The 19253-nt window shown below is 47.4% G+C and overlaps 1 protein-coding gene and 1 pseudogene across 1 annotated transcript in view; one reads left to right on the top strand and one right to left on the bottom strand.

Annotated features, from left to right (window-relative positions):
- The window catches only part of CIMAP1D (CIMAP1 family member D), a 101215-nt gene extending 86205 nt beyond the window's left edge, over positions 1 to 15010 (bottom strand). The window contains exon 1 of the mRNA XM_069648002.1: positions 12897 to 15010. Within this exon, the coding sequence (XP_069504103.1) occupies positions 12897 to 13158 (262 nt within the window). The 5' untranslated portion in view covers positions 13159 to 15010. The remainder of the gene's footprint in view (positions 1 to 12896) is intronic.
- LOC138480752 (putative divalent cation/proton antiporter TMEM165 pseudogene) lies at positions 14684 to 18528 on the top strand (annotated as a pseudogene).
- Positions 18529 to 19253: the final 725 nt, after the last annotated feature.

Genomic DNA, 19253 nt, shown 5'->3' with positions numbered 1-19253 from the left:
AGGAGATGTTTGGAATTAGGTGCTTCCAAGTCCATTTCCCATTTGTCTATCAGTTTGAATGTGGGAATGGCTGGATCTTTTGGGAGTTGGCGGAACATGGCTTCGCTGATGAAGCTCTTACCGTTGTTCACACACACTCGAGCGAGAACAGAGTCCTTCCCATCATTTATCTGAACAGGGATGAACAACTGCTCTCCAATTTGCTGAATATCAGCCAGGCTCTGAGCTGATTTCACATCTTTCTGGACTATAGGAGTGGGAGTTTCTGATTGTGGATTAGTATAGAATCTCAGAGTGTTTCCTTCCAGCGTGGAGTACCACTTTAGACTGGAAGGAAGGTTGATTTTCAGAAATAGAGAGGACCCCCCATCACCAGTCTGTTGTCCTACTGCTATTACTGTCACGTCTGGAATCTGGTTGTTCTAGAAGTGAAATTCTACTTGGTCAGATTTTTGTTCAACCATGTGGCAGGTGCCGTTTAAACTAACATGGTTGACACTCTGTTTTAATTTTATTGGTCGGCTAGTCTGGGTCCAGAGGACCTTGTTTACGCAATCTATTAGGGGTGACAACCTCCTCAGGAGGTCATTGCCCAGTAAACAAGGGGTGCCCTCTGGAGTCACTACTATGACCGGGTGTTTCACCTTGTGTCGCCCGATCTTAATGTCCAAGTCTGCAGTCCCCTCAACGGGAATTTCCTTCCCGTCAAAGTTCTGCAGTTGTCCAGGAAGAGAGGTGAGAGGAATTTGGTAATTCTCTCCCCTTCCTGCATTCAGTTCATCAAAGGCCCTTCTGGACAGAAGGGTGGCTTGAGATCCAGTGTCCACCAGTGCCAAAATTGTACCCTGCCCCTGTACTTGTACCGGGGCATAGTATCTTCCCTCCTTCTCCTCAAGGGGGCACAGATAATGCACATTTTTGGACAACTGGTGGGCTAACTTTCTGGTTTTGGACATCGCTAGCGAAGAGATTTGGGCGGAATTCTGAGGAGAGCCTTGGGAATTTGAAAGAAAAAGTTGGCAACTGGAGATCAGAGCCATTGTGGGTTCCCCTGGCTCCGGTTCTGGGCCGCCCCCCCCTTTTTGGAGGCAGTCACCAGGATGGGTTTGAACCAGGGGATTTTCTTGTTGTTGGTTCTGGGATGAGATGGTGGGCGGCGGTAGCTCAGTCTCCACATCTCCCCAGTCTGGATTTGCATCCCTAGGGACCCATTTTTCTTTGGGAGGAGTTCCCCCCTCTCTGAAGGAGAAGATCCTTTTCCCAGGATCCTCTGAGGATCCCTCTCCCTCAAATTGGAAGATCTGTGCCTCCTCCTTAAACTGTGTCTGTTTGGGTCTTTTGTTTCTCCTACCCCCCCCCTCTGCTCCTTAGGAGGCAGACTTTCAGGGGCAAGAGATTTTATTTCCGGTTCCTGGGTTTCCCGGGGCTGTTTACAAGTGAGGAAGGAAGCTTCCTCCAAGGCTTTACACCCCCCTTCCCTTTGTGCCTCCTCCCTGGGAACCGGTGAGTTATCGGGGTGCTGCCCCCGTCATTGTTCTGGGGCACCAGGTCCAGAGTTTGGGGCATTCTGTGCCAGCATGCTCATCTGAGGGTTCTGCTGTGCCCTCAGTATTTGACCCAGATCCCGCGCCATGTTTTGAACCTGGCGCTCTAACTGGGAAACCCGCTCAGGCTGATACGGGGCCCTGTTTTCTCCCCTGGGCTGATCCCGGGAAGGGTAGCTATCCCTTCTTTGGTAGTACCCCTGGTTGGGAAGATTTGGGTACCCCTCCACCCTTGGCCTCCCCTCTCCCGGATTAGGTTGTCTGGGCTCAGGGAATTGGGGAAAGAAGGATGGATGATTTTGGGGTTGGAAATTGGGTGGATACCTGGGGAAAAAGTTCTGCCCAGGATTTGGAGAATTTCTGCCCTCCTGTGGGAAGTTGGGAGGGAAGTTCCCTGGGTTAGGTGCTTGGCTGGATCCCTCCCCTTGGGCTGGAGGAGTCCACACATAACCCAGGATGGGTCGATTTCCCTTGTAACGGGGACTTACATAATCAGGAGAGCGAGGGACCCCATTTGTGGGGCTGCCTCCCTGGCTCCCTGTCTGTGACTGGCCCGAGGACCTTCTGGGCCTAGCATTATTAGGTGCAGGTAGGTTTTTAGGCCCCCCCATCTCCAAATCCAAAACGGGGGTGACCTTTACCTCTGCCACCTTGGCAGCAGCAGGGGTGCTGTTGGCTTTGGGGTTTTTCTGGGCATTACTTTTGCTATCTACCGGTTTCTGCACCTCATAGATCCGGGTAGCCTGTTCAATGACCCAGTCTAAAGATCTTTTCTCGTGAAAATCCCTCACGAGCTGGGTCATTATGTATTTGGGCAAGGCATGAAAAAATGTATTAATGAATTCTCTACTGTCTGTGCGCACCCTTCTGGTGGTCTGCGCAAAAGCACGCTTTAACTCCTGCACAAATTCTTGTGGGGCCTGATCCTCCCCACATTGTAAATTGTAGGCTGCCTTGCGAGCCTCTTGAGGATTTCTATGAATGGAAAAATGTTTCAAGATGGCCGCCTTATAGGTGGACCATCTTAAATGATTTTGGTCCTCCAGCCCCGCAAAGAAACTGGAGTATTCCGGGGAGAAGGCCCACTTTACATATTGAATACAGCTTTGGCTGTCCTTCAAATGGAAAGTCTCCATCATTTGCTCAAACAACTCTAAGTGCTCCCAAACAGAATACTTAGCGTTCTTATGGTAAGGCGTGATGACGCTCCTGATCGCCTTAATCTGCTTTAAGGGGTCCTTAAGCAAGGCCCTTTTTGCCTTATTGGCCTTTTTGGTTCGGGTAACCCTTGTCCATTCATCCTCTGACTCAGAGGCACTGCTCCCAGAGGTTCCTGTCTGCTCTTCCAGGTTTTCCCGGATTCTGCGAGCCTGGGAATGGCTGGCAGAATGTGGGGACCTGGTCTCCTGTGTCCTGCGCAGTTCAGAGGAGTCTTCATATTCCTCCTTGCTGCCAGGATTTGATGGGTACCCCCCCCACTGACCTAACTGGGCAGAGGTTTTCAGGATGCCCTTAATGGGCCTACTCTCCTGGGGTTCCCCACTAAATTGCACTGTGCTTGGGTGCCCATACCCGGATGCCCGCCCCTCCATTCCTGGGTGGTACTGGCCTATGAGCCCCATGCTTCTGGCTGGATAGTAATCTGCCATCCCTGTGGCCCTGTGCTCATGTGCGCCAGGGGACATGGGGGTGGCAGAGTCCAGGGACTGAGAGGTATGAGGGCCTCTAGTACTAGGGCTCCTGAGGTTATGCTCCGGAGTTTCCATTTCCCTGCAAACCTCATCTCTATCCGCCCCTGCTCCCTGTTGCAATGCAAGAGCCTGCATTTGTGCCTTCAGTTCCTCAGTTAAGGCCTTACTAGACTCTATCAGTCTCTCCTGCATCGCTACCTGTTGTTGGAGCCTATCATTGTGTTGACAGAGGGCCTCATTTTCCCTCTGTGCTTCCTGGTTGGTCCTGGAGAACTGGGCCAGTCTTTGCTGCAGGAGGGTTACCTCCTGGGCTGTGTCCCTATTGGCCTGCTCCTTTCTTGCTAGAGCATCCTCCACCCTCCTGGTGTGCTCTAACAAGTTCTGGTGTTCTTTTTGGAGGTCACCCAGTCCCTGGTGGGCCAGGTGATTTTCTTCCATTTTTCTTTTTAAATGGCAGACTTCCTGGCCTAAGGCGTCTCTTTCCTGACTAAGAGCCTGCATTTGTGCCGCCAGGTCGTCCCTCTGCCTTTGAAAGGCACCAGCTTTCTGGCGTTCTTCATCAAACTCTGCCTGGGTATCCAGGTCTTTCGAAATCAGCTTGTTGCTCTCTACCTTCACTCTATCTAGTTGACTTTGCAGGGTGGCTACCTGCTCCGTGCATGCCCTGTTAAAGTCTAATTGTTGCTCCAGCTTTTTCTGCCTCTGCAGTAAGGAGTCCAAACTGTCTCGGTGCTCCTTCTGCAGGGCCAGAAATCTAGTATCCTGGTCAGCCTTTTCCTGTTGCAGTATATCCATGTCCTTCTTTATTTTAATGATGTGCTGTCTACTCTCATTTTCTGACTCCTGGCTCCTCTGCAGCCTCTGCTCAGAAGAGTCCAGATCAGATTGGGCCTTCTGTAATGCCAGCAGTTGCCTACTCGCCAAATCTTGGCCTTCAGCACATCTGTCCTGCATGGCTCCCATATGTAAATATAAATATGCCGCTACCCTGGCAATCTTGTTGTGCTCATCCTTGGCCTTAGAGGACATATATAGTTCACTCAGGGCCACATGTAAGGGACCCTGATCTCTATATATATCTGACCCTGTTTCAGTGACCTGTTGTGTGATTGCCTGCAACCACGCCTCCTGGCCCTGTTCGGTCCATTCACCTCTCACAAATAGCTTATGTAAGAGGTGCTCTCTGGCTATTTTCATGTCTACTAAGGTCGGCATTCTAGAGATTGGTCTCTGTCCTGACTTACAGAAGTTTGTATTTTATTTTTGCAAAACAGACCTTTTTCTTAGAGCGTTCCTTTGAGAAGTGCTTTACAGCGTAACACAGCGTGTGCTCCGACCGGATATGTGTATCTGGTCAGCTGGCACGCTGTATTAATCTGCACAAGTGATAGATCTAATCCAAACGTCCGGCACGAGCCCCCAATTTGTAAGAGGATTCAATTCAACACTACAGCTAAGTCAACGCCTAGTCTATAATACTGAATGAAAACCCTTATTGATATAACTTTATGTCCAGTTCATGCGTTCTGGATGACTACCCCTATATAACACCCCTCTCTTGGAATCCTCCTGACCCCACTGAGCCAAGAAGTAGTTCTGTTTTGCAAGTTAAAAGGTTTAATTGATAGTTTCAACAATAGGTATATATATCACACTTTATAATAAATTAATAATTGAATATCACACTTAATCTGATATGATAAAGATTAACAAGGAGAATCTGGCACTAGCACACTTCTTTATAATCACTAAGGAGTTGACATGAAATGGATAAGATAGCAACAATACTTTTATGGTTTCAAATGGATGCAGGTGGAATGAAATGCAGTACAGAAAATAACTTGATAGGATTTCAGCAAAAGACAATGTAATCACTTTCTTGGACAATTCACCCCCCCTTTTATGCAATGCAAGGAAATGGAAGGAAGGCACACAATTCTCAGAAATGCAATTCAAATGTAATTCAGTTCACCCAGCAACTTACACTACAGAAGTTGAAAACACAGGCAAAATGCTTTGATATGTGCTGGCAATGGAGTGAAAATATGTTAAAATGCTTTTAATTCCCTCTAGAGGTTCAGGGTGAGTGGTATCTAGTTAATATTAGTCCAGGCTCACACTAGCAATGATTCAGGGATAATTAGCAGGTTAAACGAATTTCTGGCAAATGGAAGGCAAGCAAACTGCTGTTTTCACACGTGGAGAAATTTGCAAATCGCGGCAAAATTCGCGCATGCGTTTTACGCGATTGCGGCAAAACTATAGGGGGTAGGAATGCTAGGAGTTCTAGGTTTGTAGGAAAGCCACGATTCTAAGCTTTCAGAGGAAAGTTACTGCAAGTCTCTAGCACAAACGGTCACGGAGATATGAGCGATTAAATAAAGGTCGTTTTTCAGATTTGAAATTTTAAAGTTCAAAAAGACAAGTGCAGCTTGCAACTAGAAAGTGACAGGTGACAGCTTTGCAAATGACAGGTGACAGTTAGGAGACAGTTCTACTTAGATTAAAATAGATTGAATTATATTATTTTAACTAAGAGATTGGTTCTGCACAGTTTTCTAGGTACTCACACTATATTCTTGAGTGAAATGGGCCTCGCCATGGATCTGGTCAGGTTTTAGACTGGACTCTGGTCTCTGCACTTCACAGTGATCTGGGTCAGCTCTGCTCTGCCTCTGCTAACAGGTCAGCTCTACTCTGCTGGTCTGGTCTGGGTCTCTGAAGGTTGATGGAGGTAAAGTATGGATTTTCCCGGCAGAGCTTCCAGCTGCAAATGGATTTGAAGGTCCCTATCTGTCCTGTCTCTCTGCTTTTATGTGTTTTGAATGTGGGTGTGTGTGCAGCATCACTAGCCCCTACCCCTCTCCACTTGCCATTGGCCCAATTTCCGTTTCTCACTTGATTGGGGAAGGAACTGTGAGTCAGAGTGATGCTGTAGGTTTTATGGGTCAGAGGATCCTCCCCTGTCAAATTGCACACAATCTATATTTGATAAAAAAAACCATATTTGCAGAGGTCCATATTGTTTTAAAAGCATATGCACCCATCATGCATTACAGGAGGTATACCCTGTTCAAACTTTGCTCTTCCTGGGGGCTTGCATTCAGAAATGGCAATATTTGCACCTTTTTAGTGGTTTTGCAACATCAGATTTTTCTCCAGATTTACACACATGTGCGCAAGGAGTATGGACATTAGTTGATGAAGTGTCAGATTTTTCACATGCACACATTTTGAGTAATATCCTCTTTTCCGCTAAAACCCCCCTGAACATGCCACCGGTTCTAAAAACCTCTTAAAATGTGGGCAGAAAAATCACAAGAATTATGGTGTCATTTAAATAATTTTCACAAGTCCGCTCTATGAGTTATTCATCTTTTTCTAAAACCATATTCTGGCTATAGAGGTGTGTCTTTTCATGTCACATGGTACAGAAACCAGTCTTTCCAGTTTCTGCCAAGCTCAGAGACCCTGCCCCTCCCAGCTTCTGCCAAGAGGAAGCTCCATTTACGACTCCCGCCAATAAAACATTTGCCTGAGTCAGGACAGGGCTTTGTTCAGAGCTCCTGTATTCTGTGGGGGCTCCCCTTAATTCAATTATCAGAGAGATGGCATATCCTTAATGTGGCCAGCAAAAGGCAGATAGGCCTGGGAACACAGCTGTGACTCAAGTTTCACTCCTGATGGGGGGTAGTTGCCAGGCAAAATTGGAATCTCTTTAAGCCAGTTTTTAGCTACATGTCATTTCTGTTCCCCAGTTTTCTGCATTCAAATAAAACTAAACATTTTTACATATGCAGCTAGAATGCTGATTCTAAGTTCAAAACTATGACATTTAAACAATTGCAACCTATGTGACACTCAGAAATAGGTCACTCAGTCAATTTAAACATTTAGATTTGTAGTGTCTTTCAGTCCAAATTTACTTAAACTGCTGAAATCCACAGCTCAGCCAGTCTTGCTATAAACCTTCAAGTCACTTCAGAATATAACTTTACATTGGATCCACCTCTCAGTAAGTCTTTCTTTGGCTTGCTTTGGGTTCATTTATTCAGTTTTCTACAAAATCTGGTGGTTTTAAAACGCCGGCTTTTGGATAGTGGTGAGTACTGGTACTGCACCCCTTTTTGGGATTTAAGAAAATGAATTCCCAACAGTTATGGGTTTGCTTTTGGCAATCAGCATTGCCACTCCCAATGGTTTCAGACTACTGTGTGGGTAGTCCAATGGTGGTTTTAGGCAGCGTCCTTCTGTGCCCATAACATCGGCAAAAATGAGTGGCAGCCTATTCTTCATGCATTTCCCTGTGCATTTTCTGGGAAGCTCTGGCCATCATGATGTTTTCCATGTCAGTACTGCACAGTTTTGAGGTAGGGCTCGGATGCATGGGTAAATACATCCCACAAAGAGAGGAAAGGAAGAGAAAGAAGTAGAAGTAGCTACAGGGGGGCCAGAGGTAGAGGAGAGAGTAGAGAGGGGAGAGGATGAGAGGGCGAACAGGAGAGCTGAAATGAGAAGCCAGGGCCATGCAGAGGGCCTGGGAGGGGACAGGAGAGGTAGAGACTGCAGCAGGATTGTCCAGCTCCTTGCAGCTTTTAAAGAGTTAGGCCGAGTTGTTAGATGCTGCAGAGACGTGGGCTTGGATGTGGCCTGTCTTCTTAGTGCGTACAGAGAGCCCGTATTGCCTTTGGAGCGGGCGGCAGGCCAGTTTGTCAGAGGATGCTCAAGAAGCTAGCCATTTACTCTCAGTCACCCTGCACTTCCGTTTAAGGGTGACAAGGTCAGAGTCATACCAGGAGTTGCATTACATGAATCTTATTCACATTTTGTCTGAAAGATGTTCATTTTATTGTATTTTTATTATTGCGTTTGAAAGTATGGTATGTGTGTGGTAAATATGAGAGGAGGTCTGCAGATGAGAAAAAGGAGAGGGTGTGGAAGCAATAATTGTGCTCTGGGTTACAAACAGATTGGTTGTTTTATACGAAAATGCGGTGATTATATGTTGAGTTAGGATACTTTTGTATTAAAAACTGTACTTGCTAATAAAAATTGAATCTATCATAAAATCATATGGTATATTTTTAGTCTGAATTCTACTACAATTGCAACAGGTCACATTGTTTGTGGCTTTTTATATTTGATTCCGTTTGGTTTATCATTGTGCCCTAGCTAGATAGAAGCCTTATCTCTAACTCTTTTTTTGTTTGGCCAATCGATAGAAGCCATGGTAAGAGAGTGGCCAGGAGAAAGAGTGCCTGCAGACAAGGCATTTGAAAGAGGAGTAGGCCCGCATAGGAATGACAGAGGCAGGAATCGACTCAGGGAAGATCAAGGCTACACCCCCTCCGAAACGGTTGGACCTGGGCGCGCAGAGGATCTTGTAGCCATCAGGAAGGAGAGTGTCAAAGCGTGTGACAGAGCTGGCCGTGAACCATGTCTCGGTGAGACCAAGGACATCGGGATCAAGTTCTTCCAGCAGGCGGCAGATGTTAAAGGAGTGTTTGACAGCTGAGCGGGAGTTGAGAGTGGCAATATGGAGAGGTTACCAACCTTGAAAGACTGTGCACGCCGCTTTCTTACCTCCACTTTTGCACAACGCTGTGCAAAGTGAGCAAATGCTGCCTGGCTTGCATTCTGAGTGCTGCTTGCCATGCGAGCATGCCAAGAGGCGCTCACTAAGGGAGGGTTTAATTTCAATTGTGAACACTGCAGCAGCATGTCAGAGAGGGTTTCATTGTAATTGTACATGCTGCCTGCCATGTAAGCATGGCAGGCAGCGTGCAAAATGGATCCTTATGGGGCATTCCTGCTTTATGCTGGTGCATAAAGCTGACAGACCCCATAGGGATCGCCAGCATGAAAATCCATGCCGGAGCATATGCTGGGCCATTTGTATGGCAGAGAGAAAGGGAGACAGCAAAATTGCAAGTTGTATTCTGACCCTCCTCTACACCATACAAATGATTGAATATGAGCGTAACGTGAATGAATGACGTAAAGGCATAATAGAACATAAGCGCCTGAATAGGGTGGACTTGCAGAACTACCACAGGCAGAGGTGACATTTACAGCTGGCAGTATTTCTGCAAAAAAGTCTATTCAACTCGAAATGACCCCTCAAATGTGAGAGGGTCAGAGGTGCTGTGCAGGATACACAATAACATGGGGTCTATGTATTTTGTTCACTTTTTAGGGAGTTTTGCTTCTTTTCGGTAGTTTTTTTGGTTTATATTCATAAAAAAGGGTGAACAGTTCTATTCCTCTGTGTAGAGTAGCCTTACTTTCATGGGTGTTACAGATGATACATTCAAAGGTCATCTGCCACAATCCACGGACGGACATTACCAGGGACAAATGGTTTCATGGGGACAAGGAAGGTCACACAGGAAACCCTGTATCAATCCACAGACCGACATTAGCAGGGACCTCCGGTGTAAGATTGAACTCTTCAGGTAACAGAGCGACCAATGCCTCAATCCATAGATTGATATTAAAAGGGACCACCGGTGTGAGAGTGAACTCTACAGGTAACACAGCGACAGGTGCCTCAATCCATAGACTGATATTAAAAGGGACCTCTGGTGTGCGAGTGAACTCTACAGGTAACACAGCGACAGACCAGGGACCTCTGGAGTGCGAGTGAACTCTACAGGTAACACAGCGACATGTGCCTCAATCCATTGACTAATATTACCAGGGACCTCTGGTGTGAGAGGGGACTCTACAGGTATCATAGCGACTGCTGCCTCAATCCATACACAGATATTACCAGGGAACTCTGCTGTGAGAGTGAACTCTAAAGGTAATATAGCGACAGGTTCCTCAATCCATAGACTAATATTACAAGGGACCTCTGGTGTGAGAGGGAACTCTACAGGTAACATAGCGACAGGTGCCTCAATCCATAGACTAATATTACCAGGGACCTCAGGTGTGAGTGTGAACTCTGCAGGTATCATAGCGACTGGTGCCTCAATCCATACACTGATATTACCAGGGACCTTTGCTGTGAGAGTGAACTCTGCAGGTAACATACCGACAGGTGCCACAATCCACAGACCGACATTAGCAGGGACAAATGGTTTCATGGGGACAATGAAGGTCACACAGGAAACCCTGTATCAATCCACAGACCGACATTAGCAGGGACCTCCGGTGTAAGATTGAACTCTTCAGGTAACAGAGCGACCAGTGCCTCAATCCATAGATTGATATTAAAAGGGACCACCGGTGTGAGAGTGAACTCTACAGGTAACACAGCGACAGGTGCCTCAATCCATAGACTGATATTAAAAGGGACCTCTGGTGTGCGAGTGAACTCTACAGGTAACACAGCGACAGACCAGGGACCTCTGGAGTGCGAGTGAACTCTACAGGTAACACAGCGACATGTGCCTCAATCCATTGACTAATATTACCAGGGACCTCTGGTGTGAGAGGGAACTCTACAGGTATCATAGCGACTGCTGCCTCAATCCATACACAGATATTACCAGGGAACTCTGCTGTGAGAGTGAACTCTACAGGTAATATAGCGACAGGTTCCTCAATCCATAGACTAATATTACAAGGGACCTCTGGTGTGAGAGGGAACTCTACAGGTAACATAGTGACAGGTGCCTCAATCCATAGACTAATATTACCAGGGACCTCAGGTGTGAGTGTGAACTTTGCAGGTATCATAGCGACTGATGCCTCAATCCATACACTGATATTACCAGGGACCTTTGCTGTGAGAGTGAACTCTGCAGGTAACATACCGACAGGTGCCACAATCCACAGACCGACATTAGCAGGGACAAATGGTTTTATGGGGACAATGAAGGTCACACAGGAAACCCTGTATCAATCCACAGACCGACATTAGCAGGGACCTCCAGTGTAAGAGTGAACTCTTCAGGTAATAGAGTGACCAGTGCCTCAATCCACAGACTGATATTAAAAGGGAGCTCTGGTGTGCGAGTGAACTCTACAGGTAACACAGCGACAGGTGCCTCAATCCATAGACTAATATTACCAGGGACCTCTGGTGTGAGAGTGAACTCTACAGTTAACATAGCGACAGGTGCCTCAATCCATAGACTAATATTACCATGGACCTCTGGTGTGAGAGTGAACTCTACAAGTAATATAGCGACCGTCGCCTCAATCCATAGACTAATATTACCAGGGACCTCTGGTGTGCGAGTAAACTCTACAGGTAACATAGTGACAGGTGCCTTAATCCATAGACTAATATTACCAGGGACCTCTGGTGTGAGAGTGAACTCTACAGGTAAAATAGCGACAGGTGCCTCAATCCATAAACTAATATTACCATGGACCTCAGGTGTGAGAGTGAAATCTGCAGGTATCATAGTGACTGCTGCCTCAATCCATACACTGATGTTACCAGGGAACTCTGGTGTGAGAGTGAACTCTGCAGGTAACATACCGACAGGTGCCTCAATCCATAGACTAATATTACAAGGGACCTCTGGTGTGAGAGGGAACTCTACATGTAACATAGCGACAGGTGCCTCAATCCATAGACTAATATTACCAGGGACCTCAGGTGTGAGAGTAAACTCTACAGGTATCATAGTGACTGGTGCCTCAATCCACAGACCGACATTACCAGGGACCTCTGGTATGAGAGTCAACTCTGCAGGTAACAGAGTGGCCGGTGCCTCAATTCATAGACTGGTATTACCAGGAACCTCAGGTGTGAGGGTGAACTCTACAGGTAACATAGCGACAGGTACGTCAATCCACAGACCAACATTACCAGGGACCTCTGGTGTCAGAGTGAACTCTGCAGGTAACAGAGCGCCGATGCCTCTCTCCATAGACTGATATTAGCAGCCACCTCTCGTGTGAGAGTGAACTCTACAGATAACATAGCGACAGGTGCCTCAATCCATAGACGGATATTACCATGGACCTCTGGTGTGAGAGTGGACTCTGCAGGTAGCATAGCAGCAGGTGCCTCAATCCATAGACTGACATTACCATGGTGTGTACCATGGTGTCTGGTGTGAGGAGCATATAGACTGAGAGCAAACGTGAGGGTGTGATCCTAAATTCACACACGTGGGCTTTCAGGCTGTTTTTCCTCTCTTAGATACAAGGGCAGGGCTGAGAGAACAGAATGCATTCTCAGAGAGTCAGACTTGGTTCAGTCCAGCCTAATTTCCTTGCCTACCCCTGAGGCTTTCAATCTAAGGAGTAGAGTGGCCGGTACGTCCCATTCTTTTCCCTGCCTCAGCCTTTTCAGACCAGCAAGGGGTGGGGGTGGGGGAGGGGGGGAACCTGTTCTTCCAGATGGCACATGTTAATCTTCTATCCTACAAGAGTCAAACCGGTCTGGTCACAAAGTGGGGTTTAATTACAAAGTCACAATGGTGGATAGATGTGGGGGATGGTAAAATGGTGGGAGGGTCTGTCAGCATGCTGGCCCATGTGCACTCTCATAAGTACTAGGTGTGAAACAATCATACACTAAAATGTTCTCATTATTCTGCATGCTTTCCATTTTTATTAGTTACATGTTGTGGGGGGGGGGCATTCGTAACTGTGAAGAACGTATATGTATACTATGGAAACAATGTTCATGAGCAAATACATTACAGCCCGTTTGTTGCAGCATATGAACTCTGTATGTATAGCTTATAAGTACCTGTTTCGCGGGCAGCAATCATTGGAGTCTTCCTCTCGCTTGATTCGCTCATCCTGGAGTAATGTGAAGTCTTCCTCTCACCGGCTTCGCTCATCCTGGAGTAATGTGAAGTCTTCCTCTCACTGGCTTCGCTCATCCTGGAGTAATGTGAAGTCTTCCTCTCACCGGCTTCGCTCATCCTGGAGTAATGTGAAGTCTTCCTCTCACTGGCTTCGCTCATCCTGGAGTAATGTGAAGTCTTCCTCTCACCGGCTTCGCTCATCCTGGAGTAATGTGAAGTCTTCCTCTCACCGGCTTCGCTCTTCCTTGAAGTAATGCGCAGCTGCCTCAGGCAGTTAGACCACAGGACTGTGAGTGATGTGGGGCTGCCAATGTTCGAAAGCCTTCTCTCTGCTCCTGGGCTCTGGGTGATGTGGGAAGGTCCCCACGGGTGCTCTGAGGCTGCTGTCAATGTGGGACGGTGCTCAGATAGACAGTGTAGCTACCACTGATGTCCCAAGACCCTCATCTCCTAGGTTTGTTTGTTGTCGATGAAGGTAGGTCCTTACCTTCACCCTTACTCTGCGCTTCACTTGGGAGGAGTGTCACCTCCAGTCTCGGGCTGCTGTCGTTAAGGGACAGCTCGACTCTTAGGCTACCACTGATATCCTAAAACCTTCATCTCGTATGTTTGCTTGTTGTCACTGCAGGTAGGTCCTTACCTACACCCTTACCATGCGCTTGACTTGGGAGGATTGTCACCTCCAGTCTCGGGCTGCTGTCGTTAAGGGACAGCTCGACTCTTAGGCTACCACTGATATCCTAAAACCTTCATCTCGTATGTTTGCTTGTTGTCACTGCAGGTATGTCCTTACCTACCCCCTTACCGTGCACTTGACTTGGTAGGATTGTCTCCTCCACTCTCTGGCTGCTGTTGTTAAGGGAAAGTGCTCAGCTCAACGCTTGGGCTACCGCTGATATCCTAAGACCTTCATCTTGGAAGTTTGCTTGTTGTTGATGCACGTAGGTCCTTACCTTCAGCCTTACACTGCAGTTGACTTGGTAGGATTGTCACCTCCCCTCTCCGGCTGCTATTGATATGGAAAGATGCTCACCTCTACTTCTTGACTTCTGCTCGTGTAGTTCTACACTTTTGAACTGTGGTAGCCTCTGGTTGCATCCTCTGATTCGGGAAGTCCTTGCCTCTGCTCTTGGGCTACTATTGATGTTCTTGGACCCTCTGCTCCCTGGTTGCTGGCAGTGTGGGTCAGTTCCCACTGCCACTGGTGACCTGCCGATGATGTAGGAAGTGGCTTACCACTAATCGTGGGCTGTTGATGATTTTGGAAGGATCTCACCTGCGCTCATTGAACTATCACTGACATAGAAAGGGTCTCACTTGCACTTGTCACCTGTTACTGATATAGAAAGGGTCTCACCACCTACCGTGGCCATATCAGTGATGTAGGCAGTGGCTTGCCACTATATTTGGGCTCTTTCCTATTTAGGAAGGGTCTTACCTCTGCTCGTGGCCTATCGCTGATAGAGAAAGGGTCTCACGTCCGCCAGTTGCTTGCTTGTAGCAGTAAGGGTCTCACCTCGCTCTTGGCCAACAGATGATGTATTAAGGGCCTAACCCCTAATACTGCCTGACAATGGTGAGGTAAGTGGCTGACCTCTGCTCGTGGGCTGCTAATGACGTGGGATGGCACACCCCTGCTTCAGGTTCTCGTTGATGCCTTGGGTGGGCCTAGCGGGCAGGCAGAAGGCACAGCTAGAGACACAGAAATGCTGACCCTAGCTCAGGCATGCCCCAGGGAAGCTGGACAGTCTTCAGACTGCCCTCGGGTGCCCGGCTCTGCCCGCAGATCGCTGATCGCTCCGAGGCCGTGAATGGGAGGTCAGTAGAGATGCCCGTCGGTATTGTCACTGAAAACAGATACAGGGATGACGGCGGAGGGTAAGCTGACACGAAGCAGCATCTCTGCTCCATGGCTGCTCTTCCCACAAAGGCTCCGTCGGCCCCCTTAGCAACCAGGAGTGCTGCCCAGCGTGTGACACGGCCCGCGGAGGGTTAGGGTTACTGCGTACGCACAAGCTAACGCTGCGCGCCTCATTCCTGGCTGTCATTGAAGGAGAGGAAGCGGGCGCAGGTCTCCTGGTGGCTACCAAGCGGATCACCTTTACAAAGACTGCACGGCTGTCTGCAGTTGCTTCCTTCCGATCTGAGAAGGGGGAGCCGCACCACAGGGCACGGTGGTGCTAAGCAGCAGCAGCCATCTCTGCCACCAACAGGTCCACGGGCAGCCATTTCTAGCCAGGGCAGTTGAAATGCAAGGCCATGGTGAACGCAAGGCTGGTGAATGCATAGCCTAATTTGACTGGCAAAGTTCTGCTTTCTTTGTTTAAGCAAAATACAAGACATGCAAAAGATTCGTCAAGGAAACACAAGGAAGAAAAAGCCAAGAAATATAAATGAACAGCTTTTATGGACGTCAATTCGTCAAAATGCCTGGGGCAGCGGAAGGGACATCACAGGAAGTGATGTCACGTTTCCATTTCCTTGATGACATCGCACGGAGTTCTTTGGTCAAACACCCGAAAGTGATGGTGCAGTTGTAAAAGCCACGTAGTTAAGCGGACGATGAATACAATAATAGCTACTGAATTAGACTCAAGACGATTTTAGTTACCAACCATATTTTAACGAGGGCGCTGCCTTGCTATGGCTTGGGTGGGTTCATGAAAGGACAGGGGTACACCCAGCGGAACCAACTTAGTCCATGCGTGCTGCCATCTTGTGCCAAAATATCCCCATATGATCAGTTGCCGCCATCTTATGTTACTTGGAACATCTAACAGAAGATAGAGTAATAGTATGCTTAAGGCAGCGGCACATTTCCATTACATGTCATCTAATGCCACTCACTCAGTGCTCCACATCCCTGGTTTGGTAACCAGATGAAAGTTGCAATCTCACGTGTGCCAGAGCTACCATATTATGCCAACTGGATCATCACAAGCTCCAGGGATATTGCACATAAGGCCAGTTAATGCATCAGATGCTTGGTATAGTCACCATATGCGTGATCACGCATGGCCTGGTGCAGCCACTGTATGCAAGAACAGTCTCAAATGCCCCAGCAATAGCATCCAATGCCACTCAGTGCTCCACATCCCTGGTATGGTAGCCACATTTAAGCTGCAGCCTCAGTGCGACCCTAATATGGTTAATGGGTTGTCACAAGCTTCCGAAAGCTCGGCTAATGGCAATCTATGCATTATATGCTTATTATAAGCTTTTTGTTGTCTTGTCTTGTTATGTCCTTTGAGCGCTCTGAGGCCCATGGCCATGTGGTGCTCTACAAAAATTAAAAAAAATAAATATGTATGGTATAGTCACCACATGCAATGTCTCACATGGCCTGGTGCAGCCATTGTATGCAAGTGCAGCCTCAAACACCCCAGCAATGTAATCTAATGGCACTCTGTTTTTCGCATCCCTGGTGTGGCGCCAAGGTTACCATAATATGCTGAAAGGATAATGCATGCTGTAGTCAATGAATCACGTGCCTTTATGCTACTGTTGCATGCAGGTCCAGTATCATATTCCCCAGCTGTGCCACCTAATGTTGGCAAATGCTTCATATGCCTAGTAAACAAACCATGGGCCTCATTACGAGTCCAGTAATAACCCTGCTGGTGCTACCGGCAGGTTCCCGCCGGACTCATGACATTGCACCGGCACCGGGACATTACAAGTCACGTCGGACCGGCAAGCTTGGTGCCGGAAAATGTTGTTCCCCATTCCCATGGAGTCCCACGGGAATGGGTTTACAGAAGCACCGGCACCGTTGGTAATGGTGTCGGTGCTTTCGTGATGGCTCTGCCTAGCGTGGCCGCTGTGCCTGGCAGGATCGGGCACCCTTGTTTCTGGACTGCCAATATTGTAATGAGGCTCCATATTTTCACATGTTCAGGTGCTGCCACGCAAATTTTCAAATTCAATGTAATGTGGACTAATGTCTGGGTTATTACCCCAAAACATCAAACCCATTACTGATAATCACATTACAACACACTTCTTTCATCGAAATTATAGATGGGGGTGGGGTTGGGTTGGAGTTTTAACTATGGTGGGGATGTGTTGGAGGGCTGCGGGGGGACTCCCCACGTATTTTCTTCGAAGAAATGTCTTAAAATTTGAAAAATCCTTTTTGACATTATGGGAATCGCAGTAAAAGTTTTGTTGTTTTAATGTAGATCCATGTCTGGTATAGTCCTCAAATGTAAGACACAGCCTCACGTGTCCATTTGCTGCAATCATAAGCCAAGAGCAACCTCGGTTCCCTATTTAATGTCAGGGATCACATTATAAGAACATTAGGATTTTATGTACGTAGTGCTTCATGCTGGTTCCTAATGCTTCTAAGTGCTGTAACAATGTCTATTGTTATTACCCAATTTAATGGCACCAATTGTCTCAACATCAGAAGGATGAAGAGCCGAGACAGGCTTGCTGGGTTTTGAACTGTGATGTGCATGCCGGACCCATGTCACAGCAGAGTCTTTACCTCATTGAGCTATCCATCCTGACAATTTGTATTGTACCATCAACAGAAGTGAGGTGCAGCCTTACATAGCCATCCTATGCCAATCACAGTGTCGCATGCCCTGTACTACATTAGCACAATTCTTCATCTGTGATGCCACATTTGTCTGCCTTCGGGTGCTGGTGAAGTTGCGGAAGGATCGGTATTTAACGTGGTGTGGGCATGACCGATACCATGGAGGGACTGCAGAGCCCCCCACACACGCTTCCTGCAGGATACCGAGCCGCCCTATTCTGTCCTGCAGCCGACTTCTTCCCCGGATTGATAGAGTGCATAGCTGTCATCATTACCCATGTGCCCCGGCTGCTCTTGTCGGCGTGAGCCATCCAGCAGGAGGAAGCCATGGGACGCCGAAATAAGGCGCAGCAGGCCCCTCCACCCCCATCCGCACAAACCCCAGCCACCCCCGCAGGGCCCCGAGTTGCCACAGTACATCATTACATCGAGGATGCTTCAAAGGCCACTAACTTGGGGATAAGACCTTTTTTTATTGCAGCCACGATAGACGTTTGGTAGTTTTGGCTGGTGCCATGCTTTCGTTAGGCGCGATGACTTGTTTCTCCAGTTTGTTTGGTTATGCAACTATAATTACGCACGCGCGATTCATCCACAGCACTGTTCGCTATTTGTGGCCTGAACATGACAAGTCCTGATGAGGGTCAAGAGGCGCTGGGTGAAGTGCAAGCAGAATTAAATAGAAAAGATGAAGAATAGCAGAAGTTACTTCATGGAACAGGAGATGTTCAAGTGGGCAGCAGCTCGAAACCTGGCCAGAAAAAGTGGCTTCATTATAATCTTTAGTTATTCTTCAAGCCTTTACTTTAACGATTTTGGCGGAGCGGGGAGTTCGTTTCCAGCTTACAACAAAAGTGTGTTGGCAGCACGCGAGGATCCCTCTGGCCTGCATGGCTGCTGGTGGAGCCGTGGGGTATTGTGTGTGCACCGGTTTAGCAGTTATAGGAGGAAGACTGATAGCACAAGAAGATTTCTGGACTGAAACGAACACTGGCCTATGTCTAATGGTGCAGGGTGTAAAGTGAAGCCATTTTACAACGTGGCGCCATGTATATAATGTACACAATTAGGTAGTTTAAGAGAATGGTTTCAGATGAGACATGCTGCCCACCCAGTCTGACTTTTGCATTTAAGCCTTTGTCACCCCACCCCTGCTCATCTGCAGAAAGGCCTGTTTATTGTTTTGAGACGGTTTCATTTTTCGGTTTGTGGGTGAGGGGGTTGCAGTGGATTTCGGGTATAATGAGGAATGTATGAGTGAAAGAGTTCACTAACTTAGGTTACCAAACATTTTACCTTAATGTTTGGCCTTAAAGTCTGACAATGTCTATTATATTGCTGGTTAAAGGAAATGCAATGACTTCTCTTGTTATCTTTGACAACACCCTCCAAGGGTTTTTAGCAATAATTGTATGCGATTCAAAATGAATTTATTTTTAACAAATGAGATTTTAGGTGCTTGAAGTAATACTCCGCGAGAGTCCAGATTGCGCCATTTTTGTAATAATGTGGAAACTATGAAGAAGCATCACCTTATCGAATGTCACCGTTTAGCAGTAAGAAGAAAATCATTCTTGAAGAAATCTGTACATAATGAGATAAGCTTTACTCTGACCATTTCTGGCCAAGAATTGTTATGGAACATCGACAGGCCGATTCATGGAATAATTAGCGCGGCGCAAGTGGCCAAAAACGTGCGATTCGCAGTGGAATAACGAAAATCGCAGTGCAAGTGCGCACAGGCCATCTA

Source organism: Ambystoma mexicanum, chromosome 1p (genome assembly GCF_040938575.1).
Source record: "Ambystoma mexicanum isolate Mex_15411 chromosome 1p, UKY_AmexF1_1, whole genome shotgun sequence".
Lineage (NCBI taxonomy): Eukaryota > Metazoa > Chordata > Amphibia > Caudata > Ambystomatidae > Ambystoma > Ambystoma mexicanum.
Note: the sequence above shows the minus strand (reverse complement) of the source record. Positions and strands in the feature narration are given on the sequence as shown.